This window comes from Bufo bufo, chromosome 2 (assembly GCF_905171765.1).
Source record: "Bufo bufo chromosome 2, aBufBuf1.1, whole genome shotgun sequence".
Classification (NCBI taxonomy): Eukaryota; Metazoa; Chordata; class Amphibia; order Anura; family Bufonidae; genus Bufo; species Bufo bufo.
Window position 1 is genome coordinate 839,248,004 of NC_053390.1, and position 25,898 is coordinate 839,273,901.

At 46.5% G+C, this 25,898-nt stretch overlaps 1 protein-coding gene across 1 annotated transcript in view; it reads right to left on the bottom strand.

The window, feature by feature from the left end:
• The window catches only part of RTKN (rhotekin), a 92,941-nt gene extending 71,468 nt beyond the window's left edge, over nucleotides 1-21,473 (bottom strand). The window contains exons 1-2 of the mRNA XM_040419471.1: nucleotides 21,361-21,473; nucleotides 21,090-21,261 (exon numbers count right to left, since the gene is read on the bottom strand). Coding sequence (XP_040275405.1) covers nucleotides 21,090-21,200 — 111 coding nt within the window. The 5' untranslated portion in view covers nucleotides 21,201-21,261; nucleotides 21,361-21,473. The remainder of the gene's footprint in view (nucleotides 1-21,089; nucleotides 21,262-21,360) is intronic.
• Between the last annotated feature and the right edge of the window lie 4,425 nt (nucleotides 21,474-25,898).

The window sequence follows — 25,898 nt, forward strand, 5'->3', positions numbered from 1 at the left end:
TACTTCCAAAAATATTCAGCTTTGATATTAATGAGTTTTTTGGGTTCATTGAGAACATGGTTGTTGTTCAATAATAAAATTAATCCTCAAAAATACAACTTGCCTAATAATTCTGCACTCCCTGTACGGGGAGCAGGATATTATAATGTACACAGAGTATTATACACAGGGGTATACGGGGAGCGGGATATTATAATGTTATAATGTACACAGAGTATTATACACAGGGGTATACGGGGAGTGGGATATAATGTACAGAGTATTATACACAGGGGTATACGGGGAGCAGGATATTATAATGTTATAATGTACACAGAGTATTATACACAGGGGTATACGGGGAGCAGGATATTATAATGTACACAGAGTATTATACACAGGGGTATACGGGGAGCGGGATATTATAATGTACACAGAGTATTATACACAGGGTTATACGGGGAGCGGGATATTATAATGTACACAGAGTATTATACACAGGGGTATACGGGGAGCAGGATATAATGTACACAGAGTATTATACACAGGGCTATACGGGGAGCAGGATATAATGTACACAGAGTATTATACACAGGGTTATACGGAGAGCGGGATATTATAATGTACACAGAGTATTATACACAGGGTTATACGGGGAGAAGGATATTATAATGTTATAATGTACACAGAGTATTATACACAGGGCTATATGGGGAGCGGGATATTATAATGTACACAGAGTATTATACACAGGGCTATAGGGGGAGAAGGATATTATAATGTTATAATGTACACAGAGTATTATACACAGGGGTATACGGGGAGCGGGATATTATAATGTACACAGAGTATTATACACAGGGGTATACGGGGAGCGGGATATTATAATGTACACAGAGTATTATACACAGGGTTATACGGGGAGTGGGATATTATAATGTACACAGAGTATTATACACAGGGGTATACGGGGAGCGGGATATTATAATGTACACAGAGTATTATACACAGGGCTATACGGGGAGCGGGATATTATAATGTACACAGAGTATTATACACAGGGTTATACGGGGAGCGGGATATTATAATGTACACAGAGTATTATACACAGGGTTATACGGGGAGCGGGATATTATAATGTACACAGAGTATTATACACAGGGGTATACGGGGAGCGCGATATTATAATGTACACAGAGTATTATACACAGGGTTATACGGGGAGCGGGATATTATAATGTACACAGAGTATTATACACAGGGGTATACGGGGAGCGGGATATTATAATGTTATAATGTACACAGAGTATTATACACAGGGCTGCGGGATATTATAATGTTATAATGTACACAGAGTATTATACACAGGGTTATACGGGGAGCAGGATATTATAATGTTATAATGTACACAGAGTATTATACACAGGGGTATACGGGGAGCGGGATATTATAATGTTATAATGTACACAGAGTATTATACACAGGGCTATACGGGGAGCGGGATATTATAATGTACACAGAGTATTATACACAGGGGTATACGGGGAGCGGGATATTATAATGTTATAATGTACACAGAGTATTATACACAGGGGTATACGGGGAGCAGGATATTACAATGTACACAGAGTATTATACACAGGGGTATACGGGGAGCGGGATATTATAATGTTATAATGTACACAGAGTATTATACACAGGGGTATACGGGGAGTGGGATATAATGTACACAGAGTATTATACACAGGGGTATACGGGGAGCGGGATATTATAATGTTATAATGTACACAGAGTATTATACACAGGGGTATACGGGGAGCGGGATATTATAATGTACACAGAGTATTATACACAGGGTTATACGGGGAGCGGGATATTATAATGTACACAGAGTATTATACACAGGGCTATAGGGGGAGCAAGATATTATAATGTTATAATTTACACAGAGTATTATACACAGGGTTATACGGGGAGCGGGATATTATAATGTACACAGAGTATTATACACAGGGGTATACGGGGAGCAGGATATAATGTACACAGAGTATTATACACAGGGTTATACGGAGAGCGGGATATTATAATGTACACAGAGTATTATACACAGGGCTTTACGGGGAGCGGGATATTATAATGTTATAATGTACACAGAGTATTATACACAGGGTTATACGGGGAGAAGGATATTATAATGTTATAATGTACACAGAGTATTATACACAGGGCTATACGGGGAGCAGGATATTATAATGTACACAGAGTATTATACACAGGGCTATATGGGGAGCGGGATATTATAATGTACACAGAGTATTATACACAGGGCTATACGGGGAGCGGGATATTATAATGTACACAGAGTATTATACACAGGGTTATACGGGGAGCGGGATATTATAATGTACACAGAGTATTATACACAGGGGTATACGGGGAGCGCGAAATTATAATGTACACAGAGTATTATACACAGGGGTATACGGGGAGCGGGATATTATAATGTTATAATGTACACAGAGTATTATACACAGGGGTATACGGGGAGCGGGATATTATAATGTACACAGGGGTATACGGGGTGACAGGGGTATACGGGGGTCCCTGGATACACACACAGAGGGTCCTGCTGGCTGCTCTCTCTCCTTCCACGTCCTTCTCCTTCTCCCTCTTCCTCTCTCCAGCACTTTCCTTCCGCCTCCTGCCTGTCCCTCCTGCTCAAAGACCTCCATTCATCGCCAGCCGCCCCTCCCCCAGCCTACACATTAACCCCTCACAGGACCACGACTATCGCCAATCCCAAAAATCTAAGGAGCACAGACCAACATACAGAGTGACAGGAGGAGGAAATGAGGAACAGGGGATATAATAAGAGGAATAGGACAAGAGAGATATATATGTACTCACACTACTCACATCAAATTCAGGATTTTTGACTTTCTGGTGAATTTTCTGGAAAACTTAAAATGTTGCGGCTCCAATGATATTATATCAGGAAAGTCGTGCATTTCAGTAGAAGCAGCAATGGTGTCTCCTCATCTCAACTGACACAGAAGCCGACCCCGGTGCTGGGTATACCGCTACAAAATGTCAGCATCTCTCCGACCCCAGTGCTGGGTATACTGCCACAAAATGTCAGCGTCTCACCGACCCCAGTGCTGGGTATACCGCTACAAAATGTCAGCATCTCTCCGACCCCAGTGCTGGGTATACTGCCACAAAATGTCAGCGTCTCACCGACCCCAGTGCTGGGTATACCGCCACAAAATGTCAGCGTCTCACCGACCCCAGTGCTGGGTATACCGCTACAAAATGTCAGCGTCTCACCGACCCCAGTGCTGGGTATACCGCCACAAAATGTCAGCGTCTCACCGACCCCAGTGCTGGGTATACCGCCACAAAATGTCAGCGTCTCACCGACCCCAGTGCTGGGTATACCGCCACAAAATGTCAGCGTCTCACCGACCCCAGTGCTGGGTATACCGCCACAAAATGTCAGCGTCTCACCGACCCCAGTGCTGGGTATACCGCCACAAAATGTCAGCGTCTCACCGACCCCAGTGCTGGGTATACCGCCACAAAATGTCAGCGTCTCACCGACCCCAGTGCTGGGTATACCGCTACAAAATGTCAGCGTCTCACCGACCCCAGTGCTGGGTATACCGCTACATAATGTCAGCGTCTCACCGACCCCAGTGCTGGGTATACCCCCACAAAATGTCAGCGTCTCACCGACCCCAGTGCTGGGTATACTGCCACAAAATGTCAGCGTCTCACCGACCCCAGTGCTGGGTATACCCCTACAAAATGTCAGCGTCTCACCGACCCCAGTGCTGGGTATACCCCCACAAAATGTCAGCGTCTCTCCGACCCCAGTGCTGGGTATACCCCTACAAAATGTCAGCGTCTCACCAACCCTAGTGCTGGGTGTACCACCACAAAATGTCAGTGACTCAGGAACTTGTCGTGTGGCCTTCAGCATCAATTCCAGCCTGACAACGACGTCTCCTGCTGTTCACAAGTCGTCTCATTGTCTGCTGAGGCATGGCGTCCCACTCTTCTTGAAGGGCAGCTCTCAGGTCAATGAGGTTCTGGGGTACAGAGTTATGAGCCTCTACACGGCGACTCAGCTGATCCCATAGGTTTTCAATTGGATTCAGGTCTGTATAAAGTGCCGGCCGCTCCATATGAGGTCCCCCAGTCTCCAGCAGCCGTTCCCTAATGATGGACCTCGATGAGCTGGGGCATTGTCCTCCATGAAGATGACATTAGGCCTGTGTTGTTCCTGCAGAGGCACAATGACTGGATTACTGATGTTCTTCAGGTAGTCTGGGCTGTCACTGGACCAGTCCCACAGTGTAGGGCAGGTCTGTACGGACTAGACACACCTGCCCACACTGTAACGCCACTACCTCCAAAGGCTCGTCTGGTGGCTGATGGAGAGCGCTCTCCTGGACGTCTCCAACATCATTGGCGGCCATCATTTCTGCTCAGAGTGACTTTCATCAGTGAACAGCACTGAGGCCCACTGGTCCCTCGTCCAGCATGGATGCTCCCTGGCCCATACAAGACGATGACTCCTGTGCCTGGTGGTGTGGTCAGGTACCGCAGGTCATCTAGCATGCAGACCACGCTGATGTAAACTGTTTCCAATGGTCTGACGTGACACTTGGTGCCTCTCACCTCCTTACATGTACCTGGAGTTGGGTGGCATTGATCATCCGGTTACGCAGGGCATTGTTCACAATGAAGCGGTCATCAGTGTGCAATGTGGCCATAGGACGTCCACGTCTCTGCCTTTCTGTAACTCTTCCAGTCTCTCTGTATCTCTGATACAACCTGCTGATGACTCTCTGTCCGTCTGAGAACATCCTGCGTGAAGCCTCACATTGGCGAGGTACTGTTCATCAATTGTTAGGTGTCTTCTTGGTCTCATGATGTCAGAATGTGAACAGCATGATGAGGACGACTGTTTAATACCAATTCTAATTGAACCAGGAAATTTATTGGGAGATTTATGAATCAAACACCTGGCGTGAATTTTGCTGTTAAGCTCCTTATTAGAACAAGTTGTGCAAAAAGTCCTGAAACATTGAAGAGTTGGACATTCAGAAGGTCAGAGAAGGTCACACTAAGTTCTCCTGTAAAGGTTAGAGGGCAATTTAGGCTCATCTTGAAATTTCACCCACAAGACGAATATTTCTAACTTTTTGTGCGTACTTTATACCTATATATTAGGAGGGAGATGCATGGAGTAATAGGAGGTGTTATATGGAGTACTAGGAGGATGTATATGGAGCAATAGGAGGAATATATGGAGCAATAAGAGGAGTTATATGGAATAACAGGAGGAGGTATATGGAGTAACAGGGCGAGGTATATGGAGTAATGGCGAGGTATATGGAGTAATAGTAGGAATTTTATGGCGTAATAGAAGGAGTTATATGGAGTATTAGGAAGAGTTATATAGAGTAATAGTAGGGTTTATATGGAGTAATAGAAGGAGTTATATGAAGTAATAGGAGGAGTTATATGGAGTAATAGGAGGAGTTATATGGAGTAATAGGAGGAGTTATATACAGTAATATTAGGGGTTATAATGAGTAATAGGAGGAGGTATATGAAGTAATATGAGGGGTTATATGGAGTATAAGGAGTTATATAAAGTAATAGGAAGGGTTATATGGAGTAATATAAGGGGTTATGTGGAGTAATTGGAGGGGTTATGTGAAGTAATTGGAGGGGTTATATGGAGTAATAGGAGGGGTTATATGGAGTAATAGGAGGAGTTATATGGAGCAATAGGAGGAGGTTTATGAAGTAATAGGAGGAGTTATATGGAGTAATAGAAGGAGTTATATAAAGTAATAGGAAGGGTTATATGGAGTAATAGGAGGAGGTATATGAAGTAATATGAGGGGTTATATGGAGTATAAGGAGTTATATAAAGTAATAGGAAGGGTTATATGGAGTAATATAAGGGGTTATGTGGAGTAATTGGAGGGGTTATGTGGAGTAATTGGAGGGGTTATATGGAATAATAGGAGGGGTTATATGGAGTAATATAAGGGGTTATGTGAAGTAATTGGAGGGGTTATATGGAGTAATAAGAGGGGTTATATGGAGTAATAGGAGGAGTTATATGGAGCAATAGGAGGAGGTTTATGGAGTAATAGGAGGAGTTATATTTAGCAATAGGAGGAGTTATATGGAGTAATAGAAGGAGTTATATAAAGTAATAGGAAGGGTTATATGGAGTAATATAAGGGGTTATGTGGAGTGATTGGAAAGGTTATATGGAGTAATAGGAGGGGTTATATGGAGTAATAAGAGGAGGTTTATGGAGTACTAGGAGGAGTTATATTGAGCAATAAGATGAGTTATATGGAGTAATAGGAGGGGTTATATAGAGTATTTGGAGGGGTCATATGGAGCAATAATAGGGGTTATATAGAGTAATAGGAGGAGTTGTCTGGAGTAGTAGGGGGAGTTATATGAAGTGTAACGGATCTCCTAGCACCCCGACTGGGTATCTCCGTTGATGGATGCTCCTAGTGCTTCCCGAGGGCTCCAAGCACTCCACTTGACACCGTAAGCACTGCCGGCCCCACGAACCGCCGCAGCTTGGTTGGGGTCTCGCCGTCTCCTACCCACCCTGGACCTACGACAAGGCACCAGGCTCAAGTGGGTGACCCTCTCTTCCTTCAGAGAGCGATGCAGGAACAAGCTCTTAAAAGAGCTCAGGGATTATAGCCAGGGGAGTATACAGCGTATAGCATTCCCCAGTGTAGATACAGCCTTTCCCCCCACACATGAGACGAGGCTCTATGTTGAGGGTAAAACAGGAACTCTTTAATGGGGCTACATGTCAGCCTTTTATGCAGGTCTTCCAGCAAGGGACATTCCCCTGAGGACCACACAATAGGCTCTACCTGTGATACAATTACAAAACACAATGGGCTCTACCTGTGATACAATTACAAAACACAATGGGCTCTGCCTGTGATACAATTAACAAACACAATGGACTCTGCCTGTGATACAATTACCAAACACAATGGACTCTGCCTGTGATACAATTACCAAACACAATGGACTCTGCCTGTGATACAATTACCAAACATAATGGGCTAACTTAATCACTCACAGGCAGAAAACACAAAATTTTCCCCCAAAACACAGAAAACACCCCAAAGACCCACATATCCCCATAATGTATACATCCATGGATAGCTCTGATCTGGGCGAACAACATATCCATAAATCACCCAGATCCGAGCAGGGGTTCCCGAATTCCATGGAAGTCATATTTGATCGACCACAAGCATGGCTTTCCTGCCCAAAACAGTTCCACTGATTTAGGCTACATACTGATGCAGACAGCGCACAGTGTGCTGTCCACATTTTTTGCGGACCCATTGAAATGAATGGGTCCGCATCCTATCCGCAAAAAAAAACGGAAACAAACAACGTTCGTGTGCATGTAGCCTTAGGCTGTGCAGCCGGTTTACCTTCTCCTTCAAAGTTTTAGTATATGGGGCATAATCGTGAGGCAATAGGGCGGGCAAACAGGCCAAGTAATAAGGGGAGTTATATTGAGCAATAGGAGGGGTTATACTGAGCAATAGGAGGGGTTATATAGAGTAATAGGAGGGGTTATATAGAGTAATAGGAGGGGGTTATATAGAGCAATAGGAGGGGTTATATAGAGTAATAGGAGGGATTATATAGAGCAATAGGAGGGGGTTATACGGAGCAATATGAGGGGTTATATAGAGTAATAGGAGGGGTTATATAGAGTAATAGGAGGGGTTATATAGAGCAATAGGACGAGTTATACGGAGCAATATGAGGGGTTATACGGAGTAATAGGAGGGGTTATATGGAGCAATAGGAGGGGTTATACGGAGTAATATGAGGGGTTATACGGAGCAATAGGAGGGGTTATATGGAGCAATAGGAGGGGTTATATGGAGCAATAGGAGGGGTTATATGGAGCAATATGAGGGGTTATATGGAGCAATATGAGGGGTTATGCTGAGCAATAGGAGGGGTTATACTGAGCAATAGGAGGGGTTATACTGAGCAATAGGAGGGGTTATATGGAGCAATAGGAGGGGTTATGCTGAGCAATAGGAGGGGTTATACTGAGCAATAGGAGGGGTTATACTGAGCAATAGGAGGGGTTATACTGAGCAATAGGAGGGGTTATATGGAGAAATAGGAGGGGTTATATAGAGCAATAGGAGGGGTTATACTGAGCAATAGGAGGGGTTATACTGAGCAATAGGAGGGGGTTATACTGAGCAATAGGAGGGGTTACATGGAGTAATAAAGGGAGTTATAGGGGTATAGGAAGGTGCAGGGGTCCGTCATTGATGGAAGGTACGTGTCCCCGAGGTTCCTGGCCTCGGTGAGATGAGAACCAGTAATTCTGTGTGTCGGCCGCAGCTAGTGCTCGCTGACACTGTGTTACTTAGTGTGGCTGTGAAGCCGATCCGGGCCGGTTCTTACTGGGAGCAGCCAAAGAGCAGGGTGGGTGCCTGTTCCCCACGTCCAGGCCAGGTTTTGGGCTGGGTTTAAAAGCCCAGCCAGCAGCTCAGCAGGAATGATCCTCCAGGTGATAGTGGAGCTCTGTGTTGGGATCTGAGGCCGTGTCTGTGTGTGAGGCTTGTAGCTGAATGCCTGCCACCTGTCTGGGAGGACAAGGGAACGACATCCAGGTCTGGGACTCTGTATGCGGTACCCGCAGCATAGTGTGAACGGAACACCAGGACTTGTCCTTCTATTGAGGTACCCGCAGCATAGTGTGAACGGAACACCAGGACTTGTCCTTCTATTGAGGTACCCGCAGCATAGTGTGAATGGAACACCAGGACTTGTCCTTCTATTGAGGTACCCGCAGCATAGTGTGAATGGAACACCAGGACTTGTCCTTCTATTGAGGTACCCGCAGCAAGGTGTGAATGGAACACCAGGACTTGTCCTTCTATTGAGGTACCCGCAGCATAGTGTGAATAGAACACCAGGACTTGTCCTTCTATTGAGGTACCCGCAGCATAGTGTGAACGGAACACCAGGACTTGTCCTTCTATTGAGGTACCCGCAGCATAGTGTGAACGGAACACCAGGACTTGTCCTTCTATTGAGGTACCCGCAGCAAGGTGTGAATGGAACACCAGGACTTGTCCTTCTATTGAGGTACCCGCAGCATAGTGTGAATGGAACACCAGGACTTGTCCTTCTATTGAGGTACCCGCAGCATAGTGTGAATGGAACACCAGGACTTGTCCTTCTATTGAGGTACCCGCAGCATGGTGTGAATGGAACACCAGGACTTGTCCTTCTATTGAGGTACCCGCAGCATAGTGTGAATGGAACACCAGGACTTGTCCTTCTATTGAGGTACCCGCAGCAAGGTGTGAATGGAACACCAGGACTTGTCCTTCTATTGAGGTACCCGCAGCATAGTGTGAATGGAACACCAGGACTTGTCCTTCTATTGAGGTACCCGCAGCAAGGTGTGAATGGAACACCAGGACTTGTCCTTCTATTGAGGTACCCGCAGCATAGTGTGAACGGAACACCAGGACTTGTCCTTCTATTGAGGTACCCGCAGCATAGTGTGAACGGAACACCAGGACTTGTCCTTCTATTGAGGTACCCGCAGCATAGTGTGAACGGAACACCAGGACTTGTCCTTCTATTGAGGTACCCGCAGCATAGTGTGAACGGAACACCAGGACTTGTCCTTCTATTGAGGTACCCGCAGCAAGGTGTGAATAGAACACCAGGACTTGTCCTTCTATTGCGGTACCCGCAGCATAGTGTGAACGGAACACCAGGACTTGTCCTTCTATTGAGGTTCCCGCAGCAAGGTGTGAACGGAACACCAGGACTTGTCCTTCTATTGAGGTTCCCGCAGCAAGGTGTGAATAGAACACCAGGACTTGTCCTTCTATTGAGGTACCCGCAGCATAGTGTGAATGGAACACCAGGACTTGTCCTTCTATTGAGGTACCCGCAGCATAGTGTGAATGGAACACCAGGACTTGTCCTTCTATTGAGGTACCCGCAGCATAGTGTGAATGGAACACCAGGACTTGTCCTTCTATTGAGGTACCCGCAGCAAGGTGTGAATGGAACACCAGGACTTGTCCTTCTATTGAGGTACCCGCAGCATAGTGTGAATGGAACACCAGGACTTGTCCTTCTATTGAGGTACCCGCAGCAAGGTGTGAATAGAACACCAGGACTTGTCCTTCTATTGAGGTACCCGCAGCATAGTGTGAATGGAACACCAGGACTTGTCCTTCTATTGAGGTACCCGCAGCAAGGTGTGAATGGAACACCAGGACTTGTCCTTCTATTGAGGTACCCGCAGCATAGTGTGAATGGAACACCAGGACTTGTCCTTCTATTGAGGTACCCGCAGCAAGGTGTGAATGGAACACCAGGACTTGTCCTTCTATTGAGGTACCCGCAGCAAGGTGTGAACGGAACACCAGGACTTGTCCTTCTATTGAGGTACCCGCAGCATAGTGTGAATAGAACACCAGGACTTGTCCTTCTATTGAGGTACCCGCAGCATAGTGTGAACGGAACACCAGGACTTGTCCTTCTATTGAGGTACCCGCAGCATAGTGTGAATGGAACACCAGGACTTGTCCTTCTATTGAGGTACCCGCAGCATAGTGTGAATGGAACACCAGGACTTGTCCTTCTATTGAGGTACCCGCAGCAAGGTGTGAATAGAACACCAGGACTTGTCCTTCTATTGAGGTACCCGCAGCATAGTGTGAACGGAACACCAGGACTTGTCCTTCTATTGAGGTACCCGCAGCAAGGTGTGAATAGAACACCAGGACTTGTCCTTCTATTGAGGTACCCGCAGCAAGGTGTGAATAGAACACCAGGACTTGTCCTTCTATTGAGGTACCCGCAGCATAGTGTGAACGGAACACCAGGACTTGTCCTTCTATTGAGGTACCCGCAGCATAGTGTGAATGGAACACCAGGACTTGTCCTTCTATTGAGGTACCCGCAGCAAGGTGTGAATAGAACACCAGGACTTGTCCTTCTATTGAGGTACCCGCAGCATAGTGTGAATGGAACACCAGGAGTTAAACCAAGGTGACTTTGTTTATATTTTCTTTTCTGCCTTTTTGTGTGAATAAACATGAAACTTTTGCTTTATTACCGTGGTTTTGCCTCTGTATTGTGTCCGCTTACCCTGCCTACCAGAGCAAATCCCTACAGGAGTAATAGGGGGATTTATAGGGAGTAATAGCGGGAGTTATATGGAGAAATTATATGGAGTAATAGGGAGTAATAGCGGGAGTTATATGGAGTAACCTTACTGGTTATATGCCTCCTGCGGAGGGATAGAGGTGGATATATGATATTAATGATGGGGGAGAGGGATAGATGTGGATGATCGTGATGGAGGAGATGGGTAGATGTGGATGATGATGATGTCAGAGGAGAGGGATAGATGTGGATGATGATGATGTCAGAGGAGATGGATAGATGTGGATGATGATGGAGGAGAGGGATAGATGTGGATGATGATGGAGGAGATGGATAGATGTGGATGGTAAGGATGATGGAGGAGATGGGTAGATGTGGATGATGATGATGGAGGAGATGGATAGATGTGGATGGTAAGCATGATGGAGGAGATGGGTAGATGTGGATGATGATGATGGATAGATGTGGATGTAAGGATGATGGAGGAGATGGGTAGATGTGGATGATGATGATGGAGGAGATGGGTAGATGTGGATGGTAAGCATGATGGAGGAGATGGGTAGATGTGGATGATGATGATGGATAGATGTGGATGTAAGGATGATGGAGGAGATGGGTAGATGTGGATGATGATGATGGAGGAGATGGGTAGATGTGGATGATGATGATGGAGGAGATGAATAGATGTGGATTGTAAGGATGATGGAGGAGATGGGTAGATGTGGATGATGATGATGGAGGAGATGGATAGATGTGGATGGTAAGGATGTGGATGATGATGATGATGGAGGAGATGGATAGATGTGGATGGTAAGGATGATGGAGGAGATGGGTAGATGTGGATGATGATGATGGAGGAGATGGATAGTTGTGGATGATGAAGCTGGAGATGGATAGAGGTGAATGATGAAGCTGGAGGAGAGGGATAGACGTGGATGATGATGATGATGATGGAGGAGAGGGATAGATGATGATGATGATGATGATGATGGAGGAGAGGGATAGATGTGGATGATGATGATGGAGGAGATGGATAGATGTGGATGGTAATGGTGATGCAGGAGATGGATAGATGTGGATGATGATGATGGAGGAGAGGGATAGATGTGGAAGATCATGATGGAGGAGAGGGATAGATGTGGATGATGATGGAGGAGAGGGATAGATGTGGATGATGATGGACGAGAGGGATAGATGTGGAAGATGATGGAGGAGAGGGATAGATGTGGATGATGATGATGGAGGAGAGGGATAGATGTGGATGATGATGGAGGAGAGGGGTAGATGTGGATGGTAATGATGATGGAGGAGAGGGATAGATGTGGATGGTAATGATGATAGAGGAGAGGGATAGATGTGGATGGTAAGGATGATGGAGGAGAGGGATAGATGTGGATGATGAAGCTGGAGGAGAGGGATAGATGTGGATGGTAATGGAGGAGAGGGATAGATGTGGATGATGATGGAGGAGAGGGGTAGATGTGGATGGTAATGATGATGGAGGAGAGGGATAGATGTGGATGGTAATGATGATAGAGGAGAGGGATAGATGTGGATGATGATGGAGGAGAGGGGTAGATGTGGATGGTAATGATGATGGAGGAGAGGGATAGATGTGGATGGTAATGATGATGGAGGAGAGGGATAGATGTGGATGATGATGGAGGAGAGGGGTAGATGTGGATGGTAATGATGATGGAGGAGATGGATAGATGTGGATGGTAATGATGATGGAGGAGAGGGATAGATGTGGATGGTAATGATGATAGAGGAGAGGGATAGATGTGGATGATGAAGCTGGAGGAGAGGGATAGATGTGGATGATGAAGCTGGAGGAGAGGGATAGATGTGGATGATGATGGAGGAGAGGGATAGATGTGGATGGTAATGGAGGAGAGGGATAGATGTGGATGGTAATGGAGGAGAGGGATAGATGTGGATGATGATGGAGGAGAGGGATAGATGTGGATGATGAAGCTGGAGGAGAGGGATAGATGTGGATGGTAATGATGATGGAGGAGAGGGATAGATGTGGATGATGATGATGGAGGAGAGGGATAGATGTGGATGATGATGATGGAGGAGAGGGATAGATGTGGATGGTAATGATGATGGAGGAGAGGGATAGATGTGGATGGTGATGGAAGAGATGGATAGATGTGGATGATGATGATGATGGAGGAGAGGGATAGAGGGGGATGATCGTGATGGAGGAGCAGAGATAGATGTGTAGGATGATGATGACGGAGGAGATGGATAGTTGTGGATGATGAAGCTGGAGGAGAGGGATAGAGGGGGATGATGATGATGATTGTGACGGACTGAACCGTCACTGGAGCTGCTGGAGAGGCCTGAGGGCTAGCCTCCTTCCTATAGACTATGGGCCCAGAACTATGGAGACCCCCCCCCCCCCCATTATTCTACAAAGGGAAAAATGGGTAGTTTCTGCCTGTGAGGTGTCACGTTATCCCATTGTGTTGTTGTATCACAGGTGGGCGTTGTCTGCCTGTAACTGCATGGGATTGGTTTATGTAAGATACTGTCTCAGTCTCCACAAGGTACCTGCGGCGAAACTAACCTCGCCACTGGGTTTTGGAGGGGGCTGTTTGCCGGCCTCTTGCCTCAGGATTATGGCCCATATACTAACTTTGAAGGGGAAGACAGACCGGCCGCACAGCCTAAGGCTACATGCACACGACCGTATGTATTTTGCGGTCCGCAAATTGCGCATCCGCCAAAAAAAACGGATGACGTTCCGTATGGCTTTTTTTTTTTTGCGGATCCGTTTTTTTTTTGCGGATCCATTGTAATAATGCCTATCCTTGTCCGCAAATTAGGAAAAAATAGGACATGCACTATATTTTTTTGCGGAGCAACGGAACGGACATACTGATGCGGACAGCACACAGTGTGATTTCCGCGTTTTTTGCGGACCCATTGAAATGAATGGGTCCGCATCCTATCCGCAAAAAAAACGGATCGGACACGGAAACTAAATACGGTCGTGTGCATGAGGCCTAAATCTGTGGAACTGTTTTGGGCAGGAAAGCCATGCTTACAGTCGGTCAAATGTGACTTCCATGGAATTCGGGAACCCCTGCTCGGATCTGGGTGATTTTTGGATATGTTGTTCGCCCAGATCAGAGCTATCCGTGGATGTATACATTATGGGGATATGTGGGGTTTTGAGGTGTTTTCTGTGTTTTGGGAAAATGTGTGTTTTCTGCCTGTGAGTGATTAAGTTAATTGTGTCATAGGCAGAGCCCATTGTGTTTGTCACTTGTATCACAGGCAGGGGGTGGGGGTTGTGTACAATTGCTGGGAGTGTGTCCATACTGTAAATGGATCTGATTGGCTAATATATAAACTGTCGCAGTCTTCCACAAGGTCCCCAGGGGAGTGTCCCTTGCTGGAAGACCTGCATAAAAGGCTGACATGTAGCCCCATTAAAGAGTCCTGCTTTACCCCTTCATGAAGTCTTGGCTCATGTTTGGGGGATGGGATAACTACACAGGGGAATGCTATACGCTGTATACTCCCCTGGCTATAATCATTGAGCTCTTTTAAGAGCTTGTTACTGCATCGCTCTCTGAAGGAAGAGAGGGTCACCCACTGGAGCCTTGTTGTAGGTCCAGGGTGGGTAGAAGACGGCGAGACCCCAACCAAGCTGCGGCGGTTCGTGGGGCCTGCAGTGCTTACGGTGTCAAGTGGAGTGCTTGGAGCCCTCGGGAAGCACTAGGAGCATCCATCGACGGAGGTACCCAGTCGGAGTGCCAGGAGATCCGTTACAGTTCCCATGGGGAGTGTCCGTTGCTGGAAGACCTGCATAAAAAGCTGGCATGTAGCCTCATTAAAGTGTCCTGTTCTACCCTTCATGAAGTCTGGGCTCATGTTTGGGGGATTGGAGAACTACACTTTGGGGATTGCTATAATCATTTTACTCTGCAGAGTATAATCCCTAGCTCTTGTAAGAGCTGTTCCTGTTTCGCTCTCTGAACTAAGGAGAGGTTCACCCAATGGAAGCTGGAGCCCAGATTTGGGTCCAGGGTGGGTGGAGACGGCGAGATCCCAACCAAGCTGCGGTGGTTCATGGGGTTTGCGGTGGTTATGGTGTCAGGTGGAGTGCTTGGAGCCCTCGGGAAGCACTAGGAGCATCCATCAACGGAGGTACCCAGTCGGGTTGCTAGAGGAGATCTGTTACAATGATGGAGGAGAGGGATAGAGGTGGATGACGATGATGGGGGAGAGGGATAGTTGTGGATGATAATGATGATGGAGGAGAGGGATAGAGGTGGATGACGATGATGGGGGAGAGGGATAGTTGTGGATGATAATGATGATGGAGGAGAGGGATAGATGTGGATGTGATGGAGGAGAGGGATAGATGTGGATGGTAATGATGAAGAAGGAGAGGGATAGATGTGGATGATGATGGAGGAGAGGGGTAGATGTGGATGATGATGGAGGAGAGGGGTAGATGTGGATGATGATGGAGGAGAGGGATAGATGTGGATGATGATGGAGGAGAGGGATAGATGTGGATGATGATGGAGGAGAGGGATAGATGTGGATGATGATGGAGGAGAGGGGTAGATGTGGATGATGATGATGGAGGAGAGGGGTAGATGTGGATGATGATGATGGAGGAGAGGGGTAGATGTGGATGATGATGGAGGAGAGGGGTAGATGTGGATGATGATGGAGGAGAGGGGTAGATGTGGATGATGATGGAGGAGAGGGGTAGATGTGGATGATGATGGAGGAGAGGGGTAGATGTGGATGATGATGGAGGAGAGGGGTAGATGTGGATGATGATGGAGGAGAGGGGTAGATGTGGATGATGATGGAGGAGAGGGGTAGATGTGGATGATGATGGAGGAGAGGGGTAGATGTGGATGATGATGGAGGAGAGGGGTAGATGTGGATGATGATGGAGGAGAGGGATAGATGTGGATGATGATGGAGGAGAGGGGTAGATGTGGATGATGATAGAGGAGAGGGATAGATGTGGATGATGATGGAGGAGAGGGGTAGATATGGATGATGATGGAGGAGAGGGATAGATGTGGATGATGATGGAGGAGAGGGGTAGATGTGGAGGATGAGGATGATTAAGGAGCAGGGGTGATTTGGTGGGAGGATGAGTTGGGATTATAGATGGAGGAGTAGACGTGTTGGTGGTAGGTTAGGAGCGGGGAGATCCACCTCTTGGCGCTGAGCAGTGAGGTGGTAGTCTCTCTCTCCGCTGGGAAGTGTAGTGACTATTGGAGAGTTGTAGTGATGTTAGGTCGATCACTGGGTTGTGCTCAGAGGTGATGGAGGTTCACACAGGTAGATGGTGAAGAACGTGGAAGAACCTGAGTGTGACCTGTGTGGGTTACAAGCTGGAGCAGGTCCCACTACTATGGCTGTCTTATCTGGAATCTCCCCAGGCGGGAGCGGCTGCATGAATGCTCCATTGTGAGGAGATACAGGGACTTACTGGATGATTATAGGGGAGGAGTATATAATATACAGCACCAGGCTCGCTCTGTGGAGCCTCAACCATTCAGCATAAACAGGACTCCATAATGTCCTGGTCAGGTTCTCGAGGTCATGAATGGGTGGGACATGGTCAAGTTATCGAGGTCCCAGGTTGAGGGTAATGGTGATTTGGTGGGAACACTTGTGGAGTCTCTGACCTCCTACATGACACTTCAGGATGGACGCATTGAACAGAGAAGGTTGGCTGAGGTCAGGAACGGTCCTGTCTTCAGTCAACAGTCCTGACGGACTACGGCACAGACATCGCCCATGGTTATCTCCACACCTGGAGGGGACACCCACAATTTCACCGCCACAACAAGCACCGGAATGGACAAATGCAGCCATTACATGAGTAGAGAGTTATTACATGACATCCCTGGTGTCTAGAGGGTTATTACATGACATCCCTGGTGTCTAGAGGGTTATTACATGACATCCCTGGTGTCTAGAGGGTTATTACATGACATCCCTGGTGTCTAGAGGGTTATCACATGACATCCCTGGTGTCTAGAGGGTTATCACATGACATCGACTGGTGTCTAGAGGGTTATCACATGACATCCCTGGTGTCTGGGTGGTTATCACATGACATCCCTGGTGTCTAGAGGGTTATCACATGACATCCCTGGTGTCTAGAGGGTTATCACATGACATCCCTGGTGTCTAGAGGGTTATCACATGACATCCCTGGTGTCTAGAGGGTTATTACATGCCATCCCTGGTGTCTAGAGGGTTATCACATGACATCCCTGGTGTCTAGAGGGTTATCACATGCCATCCCTGGTGTCTAGAGGGTTATTACATGCCATCCCTGGTGTCTAGAGGGTTATTACACGCCATCCCTGGTGTCTAGAGGGTTATCACACGACATCCCTGGTGTCTAGAGGGTTATTACATGACATCCCTGGTGTCTAGAGGGTTATTAAATGCCATCCCTGGTGTCTAGAGGGTTATCACATGACATCCCTGGTGTCTAGAGGGTTATCACATGACATCCCTGGTGTCTAGAGGGTTATCACATGACATCCCTGGTGTCTAGAGGGTTATCACACGACATCCCTGGTGTCTAGAGGGTTATCACATGACATCCCTGGTGTCTAGAGGGTTATTACATGCCATCCCTGGTGTCTAGAGGGTTATCACATGACATCCCTGGTGTCTAGAGGGTTATCACATGACATCCCTGGTGTCTAGAGGGTTATCACATGACATCCCTGGTGTCTAGAGGGTTATCACATGACATCCCTGGTGTCTAGAGGGTTATTACATGCCATCCCTGGTGTCTAGAGGGTTATCACACGACATCCCTGGTGTCTAGAGGGTTATTACATGCCATCCCTGGTGTCTAGAGGGTTATCACATGACATCCCTGGTGTCTAGAGGGTTATCACATGACATCCCTGGTGTCTAGAGGGTTATTACATGACATCCCTGGTGTCTAGAGGGTTATCACATGACATCCCTGGTGTCTAGAGGGTTATTACATGACATCCCTGGTGTCTAGAGGGTTATCACATGACATCCCTGGTGTCTAGAGGGTTATCACATGACATCCCTGGTGTCTAGAGGGTTATCACACGACATCCCTGGTGTCTGGGCGGTTATCACACGGCAGCCATAACATCCAGTGTAACCCTTCCATAGTACTCGGGGCCCCAGGTGCCGCCTGCCTGAGGTTCATTAAACTATAGTATTATTAGTATCTTTCTGCTGTAATTACTAGCTGCTATTATTAGTAATGAGTACTCCACCCATCAGGGAGAACTGTGCAATTATCCAGATACCATCATCCGACACAGAGAAGTGAGATTCCTATGAGGCCCCTCAGCCTCGGGCCCCTCAGGTGCCTCCAGCCATAAAGAACATGTCCTGCACCACTACAGTTCACCAAGAGGGGCCCGAACCTGACTACAGGGCCCCATCACCTACTGTGCCTACCACCAGCTGTGTATCTAATCCTATCCTGTGTGATACAGTCTGCTGAGCTGTGTATCTAATCCTATCCTGTGTGATACTGTCTGCTGAGCTGTGTATCTAATCCTATCCTGTGTGATACTGTCTGCTGAGCTGTGTATCTAATCCTATCCTGTGTGATACTGTCTGCTGAGCTGTGTATCTAATCCTATCCTGTGTGATACTGTCTGCTGAACTGTGTATCTAATCCTATCCTGTGTGATACTGTCTGCTGAGCTGTGTATCTAATCCTATCCTGTGTGATACTGTCTGCTGAGCTGTGTATCTAATCCTATCCTGTGTGATACAGTCTGCTGAGCTGTGTATCTAATCCTATCCTGTGTGATACTGTCTGCTGAGCTGTGTATCTAATCCTATCCTGTGTGATACTGCCTGCTGAGCTGTGTATCTAATCCTATCCTGTGTGATACTGTCTGCTGAGCTGTGTATCTAATCCTATCCCGTGTGATACTGCCTGCTGAGCTGTGTATCTAATCCTATCCCGTGTGATACTGTCTGCTGAGCTGTGTATCTAATCCTATCCTGTGTGATACTGTCTGTTGAGCTGTGTATCTAATCCTATCCTGTGTGATACTGTCTGCTGAGCTGTGTATCTAATCCTATCCTGTGTGATACTGTCTGCTGAGCTGTGTATCTAATCCTATCCTGTGTGATACTGTCTGCTGAGCTGTGTATCTAATCTTATCCTGTGTGATACTGTCTGCTGAGCTGTGTATCTAATCTCCTGTGTGATACTGTCTGCTGAGCTGTGTATCTAATCCTGTCCTGTGTGATACAGTCTGCTGAGCTGTGTATCTAATCCTCCCTGTGTGATACAGTCTGCTGAGCTGTGTATCTAATCCTATCCTGTGTGATACTGTCTGCTGAGCTGTGTATCTAATCCTCCCTGTGTGATACAGTGTGTGGGATGTGTATCTAATCCTATCCTGTGTGATACAGTGTGTGGGATGTGTATCTAATCCTGTCCTGTGTGATACAGTCTGCTGAGCTGTGTATCTAATCCTCCCTGTGTGATACAGTGTGTGGGATGTGGTGTATCTTGCTGGGACTTGCAGGGCAGACGTCATGTGTTGTGAGTCATGTGAAAGTCATTGAGGGCTTCATGCACCGTGATCAGGGGGGGGGGGGGGTGCATCCTGCGCAGACCGCTGTGACGTTGGGGGCGTCCTGCGCAGACCCCTATCATGGTGGGGGCGTCCTGCGCAGACCCCTATCAGGGAGGGGGCGTCCTGCGCAGACCCCTATCAGGGAGGGGGCGTCCTGCGCAGACCCCTATCAGGGAGGGGGCGTCCTGCGCAGACCCCTATCAGGGAGGGGGCGTCCTGCGCAGACCCCTATCAGGGAGGGGGCGTCCTGCGCAGACCCCTATCAGGGAGGGGGCGTCCTGCGCAGACCCCTATCATGGAGGGGGCGTCCTGCGCAGACCCCTATCAGGGAGGGGGCGTCCTGCGCAGACCCCTATCATGGTGGGGGCATCCTGCGCAGACCCCTATCATGGAGGGGGCGTCCTGCGCAGACCCCTATCAGGGTGGGGGCGTCCTGCGCAGACCCCTATCAGGGTGGGGGCATCCTGCGCAGACCCCTATCATGGTGGGGGCGTCCTGCGCAGACCCCTATCAGGGAGGGGGCGTCCTGCGCAGACCCCTATCATGGTTGGGGGCGTCCTGCGCAGACCCCTATCATGGTTGGGGGCATCCTGCGCAGACCCCTATCATGGTTGGGGGCATCCTGCGCAGACCCCTATCATGGTTGGGGGCATCCTGCGCAGACCCCTATCAGGGAGGGGGCGTTCTGCGCAGACCCCTATCAGGGAGGGGGCGTCCTGCGCAGACCCCCATCATGGTGGGGGCATCCTGCGCAGACCCCTATCAGGGTGGGGGCGTCCTGCGCAGACCCCTGTGACGTTGGGGGCGTCCTGCGCAGACCCCTATCAGGGAGGGGGCGTCCTGCGCAGACCCCTATCAGGGAGGGGGCGTCCTGCGCAGACCCCTATCAGGGAGGGGGCGTCCTGCGCAGACCCCTATCAGGGAGGGGGCGTCCTGCGCAGACCCCTGTGACGTTGGGGGCGTCCTGCGCAGACCACTATCATGGAGGGGGCGTCCTGCGCAGACCCCTATCATGGAGGGGGCGTCCTGCGCAGACCCCTATCAGGGAGGGGGCGTCCTGCGCAGACCCCTGTGACGTGGGCGTTGTCCTGCGCAGAGTTGTTCCTGAGATCTCGAAGTTCTGTTCAAAGTCCCAGCAGTGGAAGGGTTAACGGCCGCAGCCTGTGTGCTGGTATGAAGGGGTTAATGTTCCGGGTATTATACATTCTGATCGCCCGGTACGGGTGGTACTTGCACAGATTTTGAAGCACTTACCTGTGGGGTATCGACGAGCATGCTCCTCCGGAACCGCCCCCTCCGGATCTCCATCTCCAGCGCAGAACATCGCGCCACCGTGACCCGACTGCGGTGATTGCGGCAGAACATGGTAGGAACGGTGCGACCCAGGAAGAGGGTCGATCAGGATCCAAACTTGTGTGTGAGATTCCTGGAAATTCCAGAGGGGATTAGTGAGTGCGAGCGGAGAGCAGGGACGATGAGCCTCCTCCTCCCCTCAGCCGGGGACTACTCCACCCACAGGACTCACCTAGTACCTGCCAGTCCCTCCTCCGTCCATGAGTGTGTGGGGCAGGAGCTGTAATCACATTATATTTATACTGGGAGGAGCCGCCACTGCCGCCCCCACACCATGCCCAACCCACACAGCACTGGGAGCGAGGAGGCAAGATACTGCGAGGGATATGTGCCCTCAACCGACATATGTCACCGGGAACCGGATACATGTCACATGTGTGGTACTACCTGGAGGGAGGGGGGTCTCTATTACATGTGTGATATTACACTGAGAGTCGTCTCTATTACATGTGTGATATTACACTGAGAGTCGTCTCTATTACATGTGTGATACTACACTGAGAGTCGTCTCTATTACATGTGTAATATCACACTGAGAGTCGTCTCTATTACATGTGTGATATTACACTGAGAGTCGCCTCTATTACATGTGTGATATTACACTGAGAGTCGTCTCTATTACATGTGTGATATTACACTGAGAGTCGTCTCTATTACATGTGTGATACTACACTGAGAGTCGTCTCTATTACATGTGTGATATCACACTGAGAGTCGTCTCTATTACATGTGTGATATTACACAGAGTCGTCTCTATTACATGTGTGATACTACACTGAGAGTCGTCTCTATTACATGTGTGATATTACACTGAGAGTCGTCTCTATTACATGTGTGATATTACACTGAGAGTCGCCTCTATTACATGTGTGATATTACACTGAGAGTCGTCTCTATTACATGTGTGATATTACACTGAGTCGTCTCTATTACATGTGTGATATTACACTGAGTCGTCTCTATTACATGTGTGATATTACACTGAGAGTCGTCTCTATTACATGTGTGATACTACACTGAGAGTCGTCTCTATTACATGTGTGATACTACACTGAGAGTCGTCTCTATTACATGTGTGATATTACACTGAGAGTCGTGTCTATTACATGTGTGATATTACACTGAGAGTCGTCTCTATTACATGTGTGATACTACACTGAGAGTCGTCTCTATTACATGTGTGATATTACACTGAGAGTCGTCTCTATTACATGTGTGATACTACACTGAGAGTCGCCTCTATTACATGTGTGATATTACACTGAGAGTCGTCTCTATTACATGTATGATACTACACTGAGAGTCGTCTCTATTACATGTGTGATACTACACTGAGAGTCGTCTCTATTACATGTGTGATATTACACTGAGTCGTCTCTATTACATGTGTGATATTACACTGAGTCGTCTCTATTACATGTGTGATATTACACTGAGAGTCGTCTCTATTACATGTGTGATATTACATGTGGGGAGAGTCTTTATTACAGGTGTGATATTACACTGAGAGTCGCCTCTATTACATGTGTGATATTACACTGAGAGTCGTCTCTATTACATGTGTGATATTACACTGAGAGTCGTCTCTATTACATGTGTGATACTACACTGAGAGTCGTCTCTATTACATGTGTGATATTACACTGAGTCGTCTCTATTACATGTGTGATATTACACTGAGAGTCGTCTCTATTACATGTGTGATATTACATGTGGGGAGAGTCTTTATTACAGGTGTGATATTACACTGAGAGTCGCCTCTATTACATGTGTGATACTACACTGAGAGTCGTCTCTATTACATGTATGATACTACACTGAGAGTCGTCTCTATTACATGTGTGATATTACACTGAGTCGTCTCTATTACATGTGTGATATTACACTGAGAGTCGTCTCTATTACATGTGTGATATTACACTGAGAGTCGTCTATATTACATGTGGGATACTACACTGAGAGTCGCCTCTATTACATGTGTGATACTACACTGAGAGTCGTCTCTATTACATGTGTGATATTACACTGAGAGTCGTCTCTATTACATGTGTGATATTACACTGAGAGTCGTGTCTATTACATGTGTGATATTACACTGAGAGTCGTCTCTATTACATGTGTGATACTACACTGAGAGTCGTCTCTATTACATGTGTGATATTACACTGAGAGTCGTCTCTATTACATGTGTGATATTACACTGAGAGTCGCCTCTATTACATGTGTGATATTACACTGAGAGTCGTCTCTATTACATGTGTGATATTACACTGAGAGTCGTCTCTATTACATGTGTGATATTACACTGAGAGTCGTCTCTATTACATGTGTGATATTACACTGAGAGTCGTCTCTATTACATGTGTGATATTACACTGAGAGTCGCCTTTATTACATGTGTGATATTACACTGAGAGTCGTCTCTATTACATGTGTGATATTACACAGAGTCGTCTCTATTACATGTGTGATACTACACTGAGAGTCGTCTCTATTACATGTGTGATATTACACTGAGAGTCGCCTCTATTACATGTGTGATATTACACAGAGTCGTCTCTATTACATGTGTGATATTACACTGAGAGTCGTCTCTATTACATGTGTGATACTACACTGAGAGTCGTCTCTATTACATGTGTGATATTACACTGAGAGTCGTCTCTATTACATGTGTGATATTACACTGAGAGTCGTCTCTATTACATGTGTGATACTACACTGAGAGTCGTCTCTATTACATGTGTGATATTACACTGAGAGTCGTCTCTATTACATGTGTGATATTACACTGAGAGTCGCCTCTATTACATGTGTGATATTACACTGAGAGTCGTCTCTATTACATGTGTGATATTACACTGAGAGTCGTCTCTATTACATGTGTGATACTACACTGAGAGTCGTCTCTATTACATGTGTGATATTACACTGAGAGTCGTCTCTATTACATGTGTGATACTACACTGAGAGTCGTTTCTATTACATGTGTGATATTACACTGAGAGTCGTCTCTATTACATGTGTGATATTACACTGAGTCGTCTCTATTACATGTGTGATATTACACTGAGAGTCGCCTCTATTACATGTGTGATATTACACTGAGAGTCGTCTCTATTACATGTGTGATATTACACAGAGTCGTCTATATTACATGTGTGATATTACACTGAGAGTCGTCTCTATTACATGTGTGATATTACACAGAGAGTCGTCTCTATTACATGTGTGATATTACACTGAGAGTCGTCTCTATTACATGTGTGATATTACACTGAGTCGTCTCTATTACATGTGTGATATTACACTGAGAGTCGTCACTATTACATGTGTGATATTACACTGAGAGTCGTCTCTATTACATGTGTGATATTACACTGAGAGTCGTCTCTATTACATGTGTGATATTACACAGAGTCGTCTATATTACATGTGTGATATTACACTGAGAGTCGTCTCTATTACATGTGTGATATTACACTGAGAGTCGTCTCTATTACATGTGTGATATTACACTGAGAGTCGTCTCTATTACATGTGTGATATTACACTGAGAGTCGTCTCTATTACATGTGTGATATTACACTGAGAGTCGTCTCTATTACATGTGTGATACTACACTGAGAGTCGTCTCTATTACATGTGTGATACTACACTGAGAGTCGTCTCTATTACATGTGTGATATTACACTGAGAGTCGTCTCTATTACATGTGTGATATTACACTGAGAGTCGTCTCTATTACATGTGTGATACTACACTGAGAGTCGTCTCTATTACATGTGTGATATTACACTGAGAGTCGTCTCTATTACATGTGTGATATTACACTGAGTCGTCTCTATTACATGTGTGATATTACACTGAGAGTCGCCTCTATTACATGTGTGATATTACACTGAGAGTCGTCTCTATTACATGTGTGATATTACACTGAGAGTCGTCTATATTACATGTGTGATATTACACTGAGAGTCGCCTCTATTACATGTGTGATATTACACTGAGAGTCGTCTCTATTACATGTGTGATATTACACTGAGAGTCGTCTCTATTACATGTGTGATATTACACTGAGAGTCGTCTCTATTACATGTGTGATATTACACTGAGAGTCGTCTCTATTACATGTGTGATACTACACTGAGAGTCGTCTCTATTACATGTGTGATATTACACTGAGAGTCGTCCCTATTACATGTGTGATATTACACTGAGAGTCGTCTATATTACATGTGTGATATTACACTGAGAGTCGTCTATATTACATGTGTGATATTACACTGAGAGTCGTCTCTATTACATGTGTGATATTACACTGAGAGTCGTCTCTATTACATGTGTGATATTACACAGAGAGTCGTCTCTATTACATGTGTGATATTACACAGAGAGTCGTCTATATTACATGTGTGATATTACACTGAGAGTCGTCTCTATTACATGTGTGATATTACACTGAGAGTCGTCTCTATTACATGTGTGATATTACACTGAGAGTCGTCTCTATTACATGTGTGATATTACACTGAGAGTCGTCTATATTACATGTGTGATATTACACTGAGAGTCGCCTCTATTACATGTGTGATATTACACTGAGAGTCATCTCTATTACATGTGTGATACTACACTGAGAGTCGCCTCTATTACATGTGTGATACTACACTGAGAGTCGTCTCTATTACATGTGTGATATTACACAGA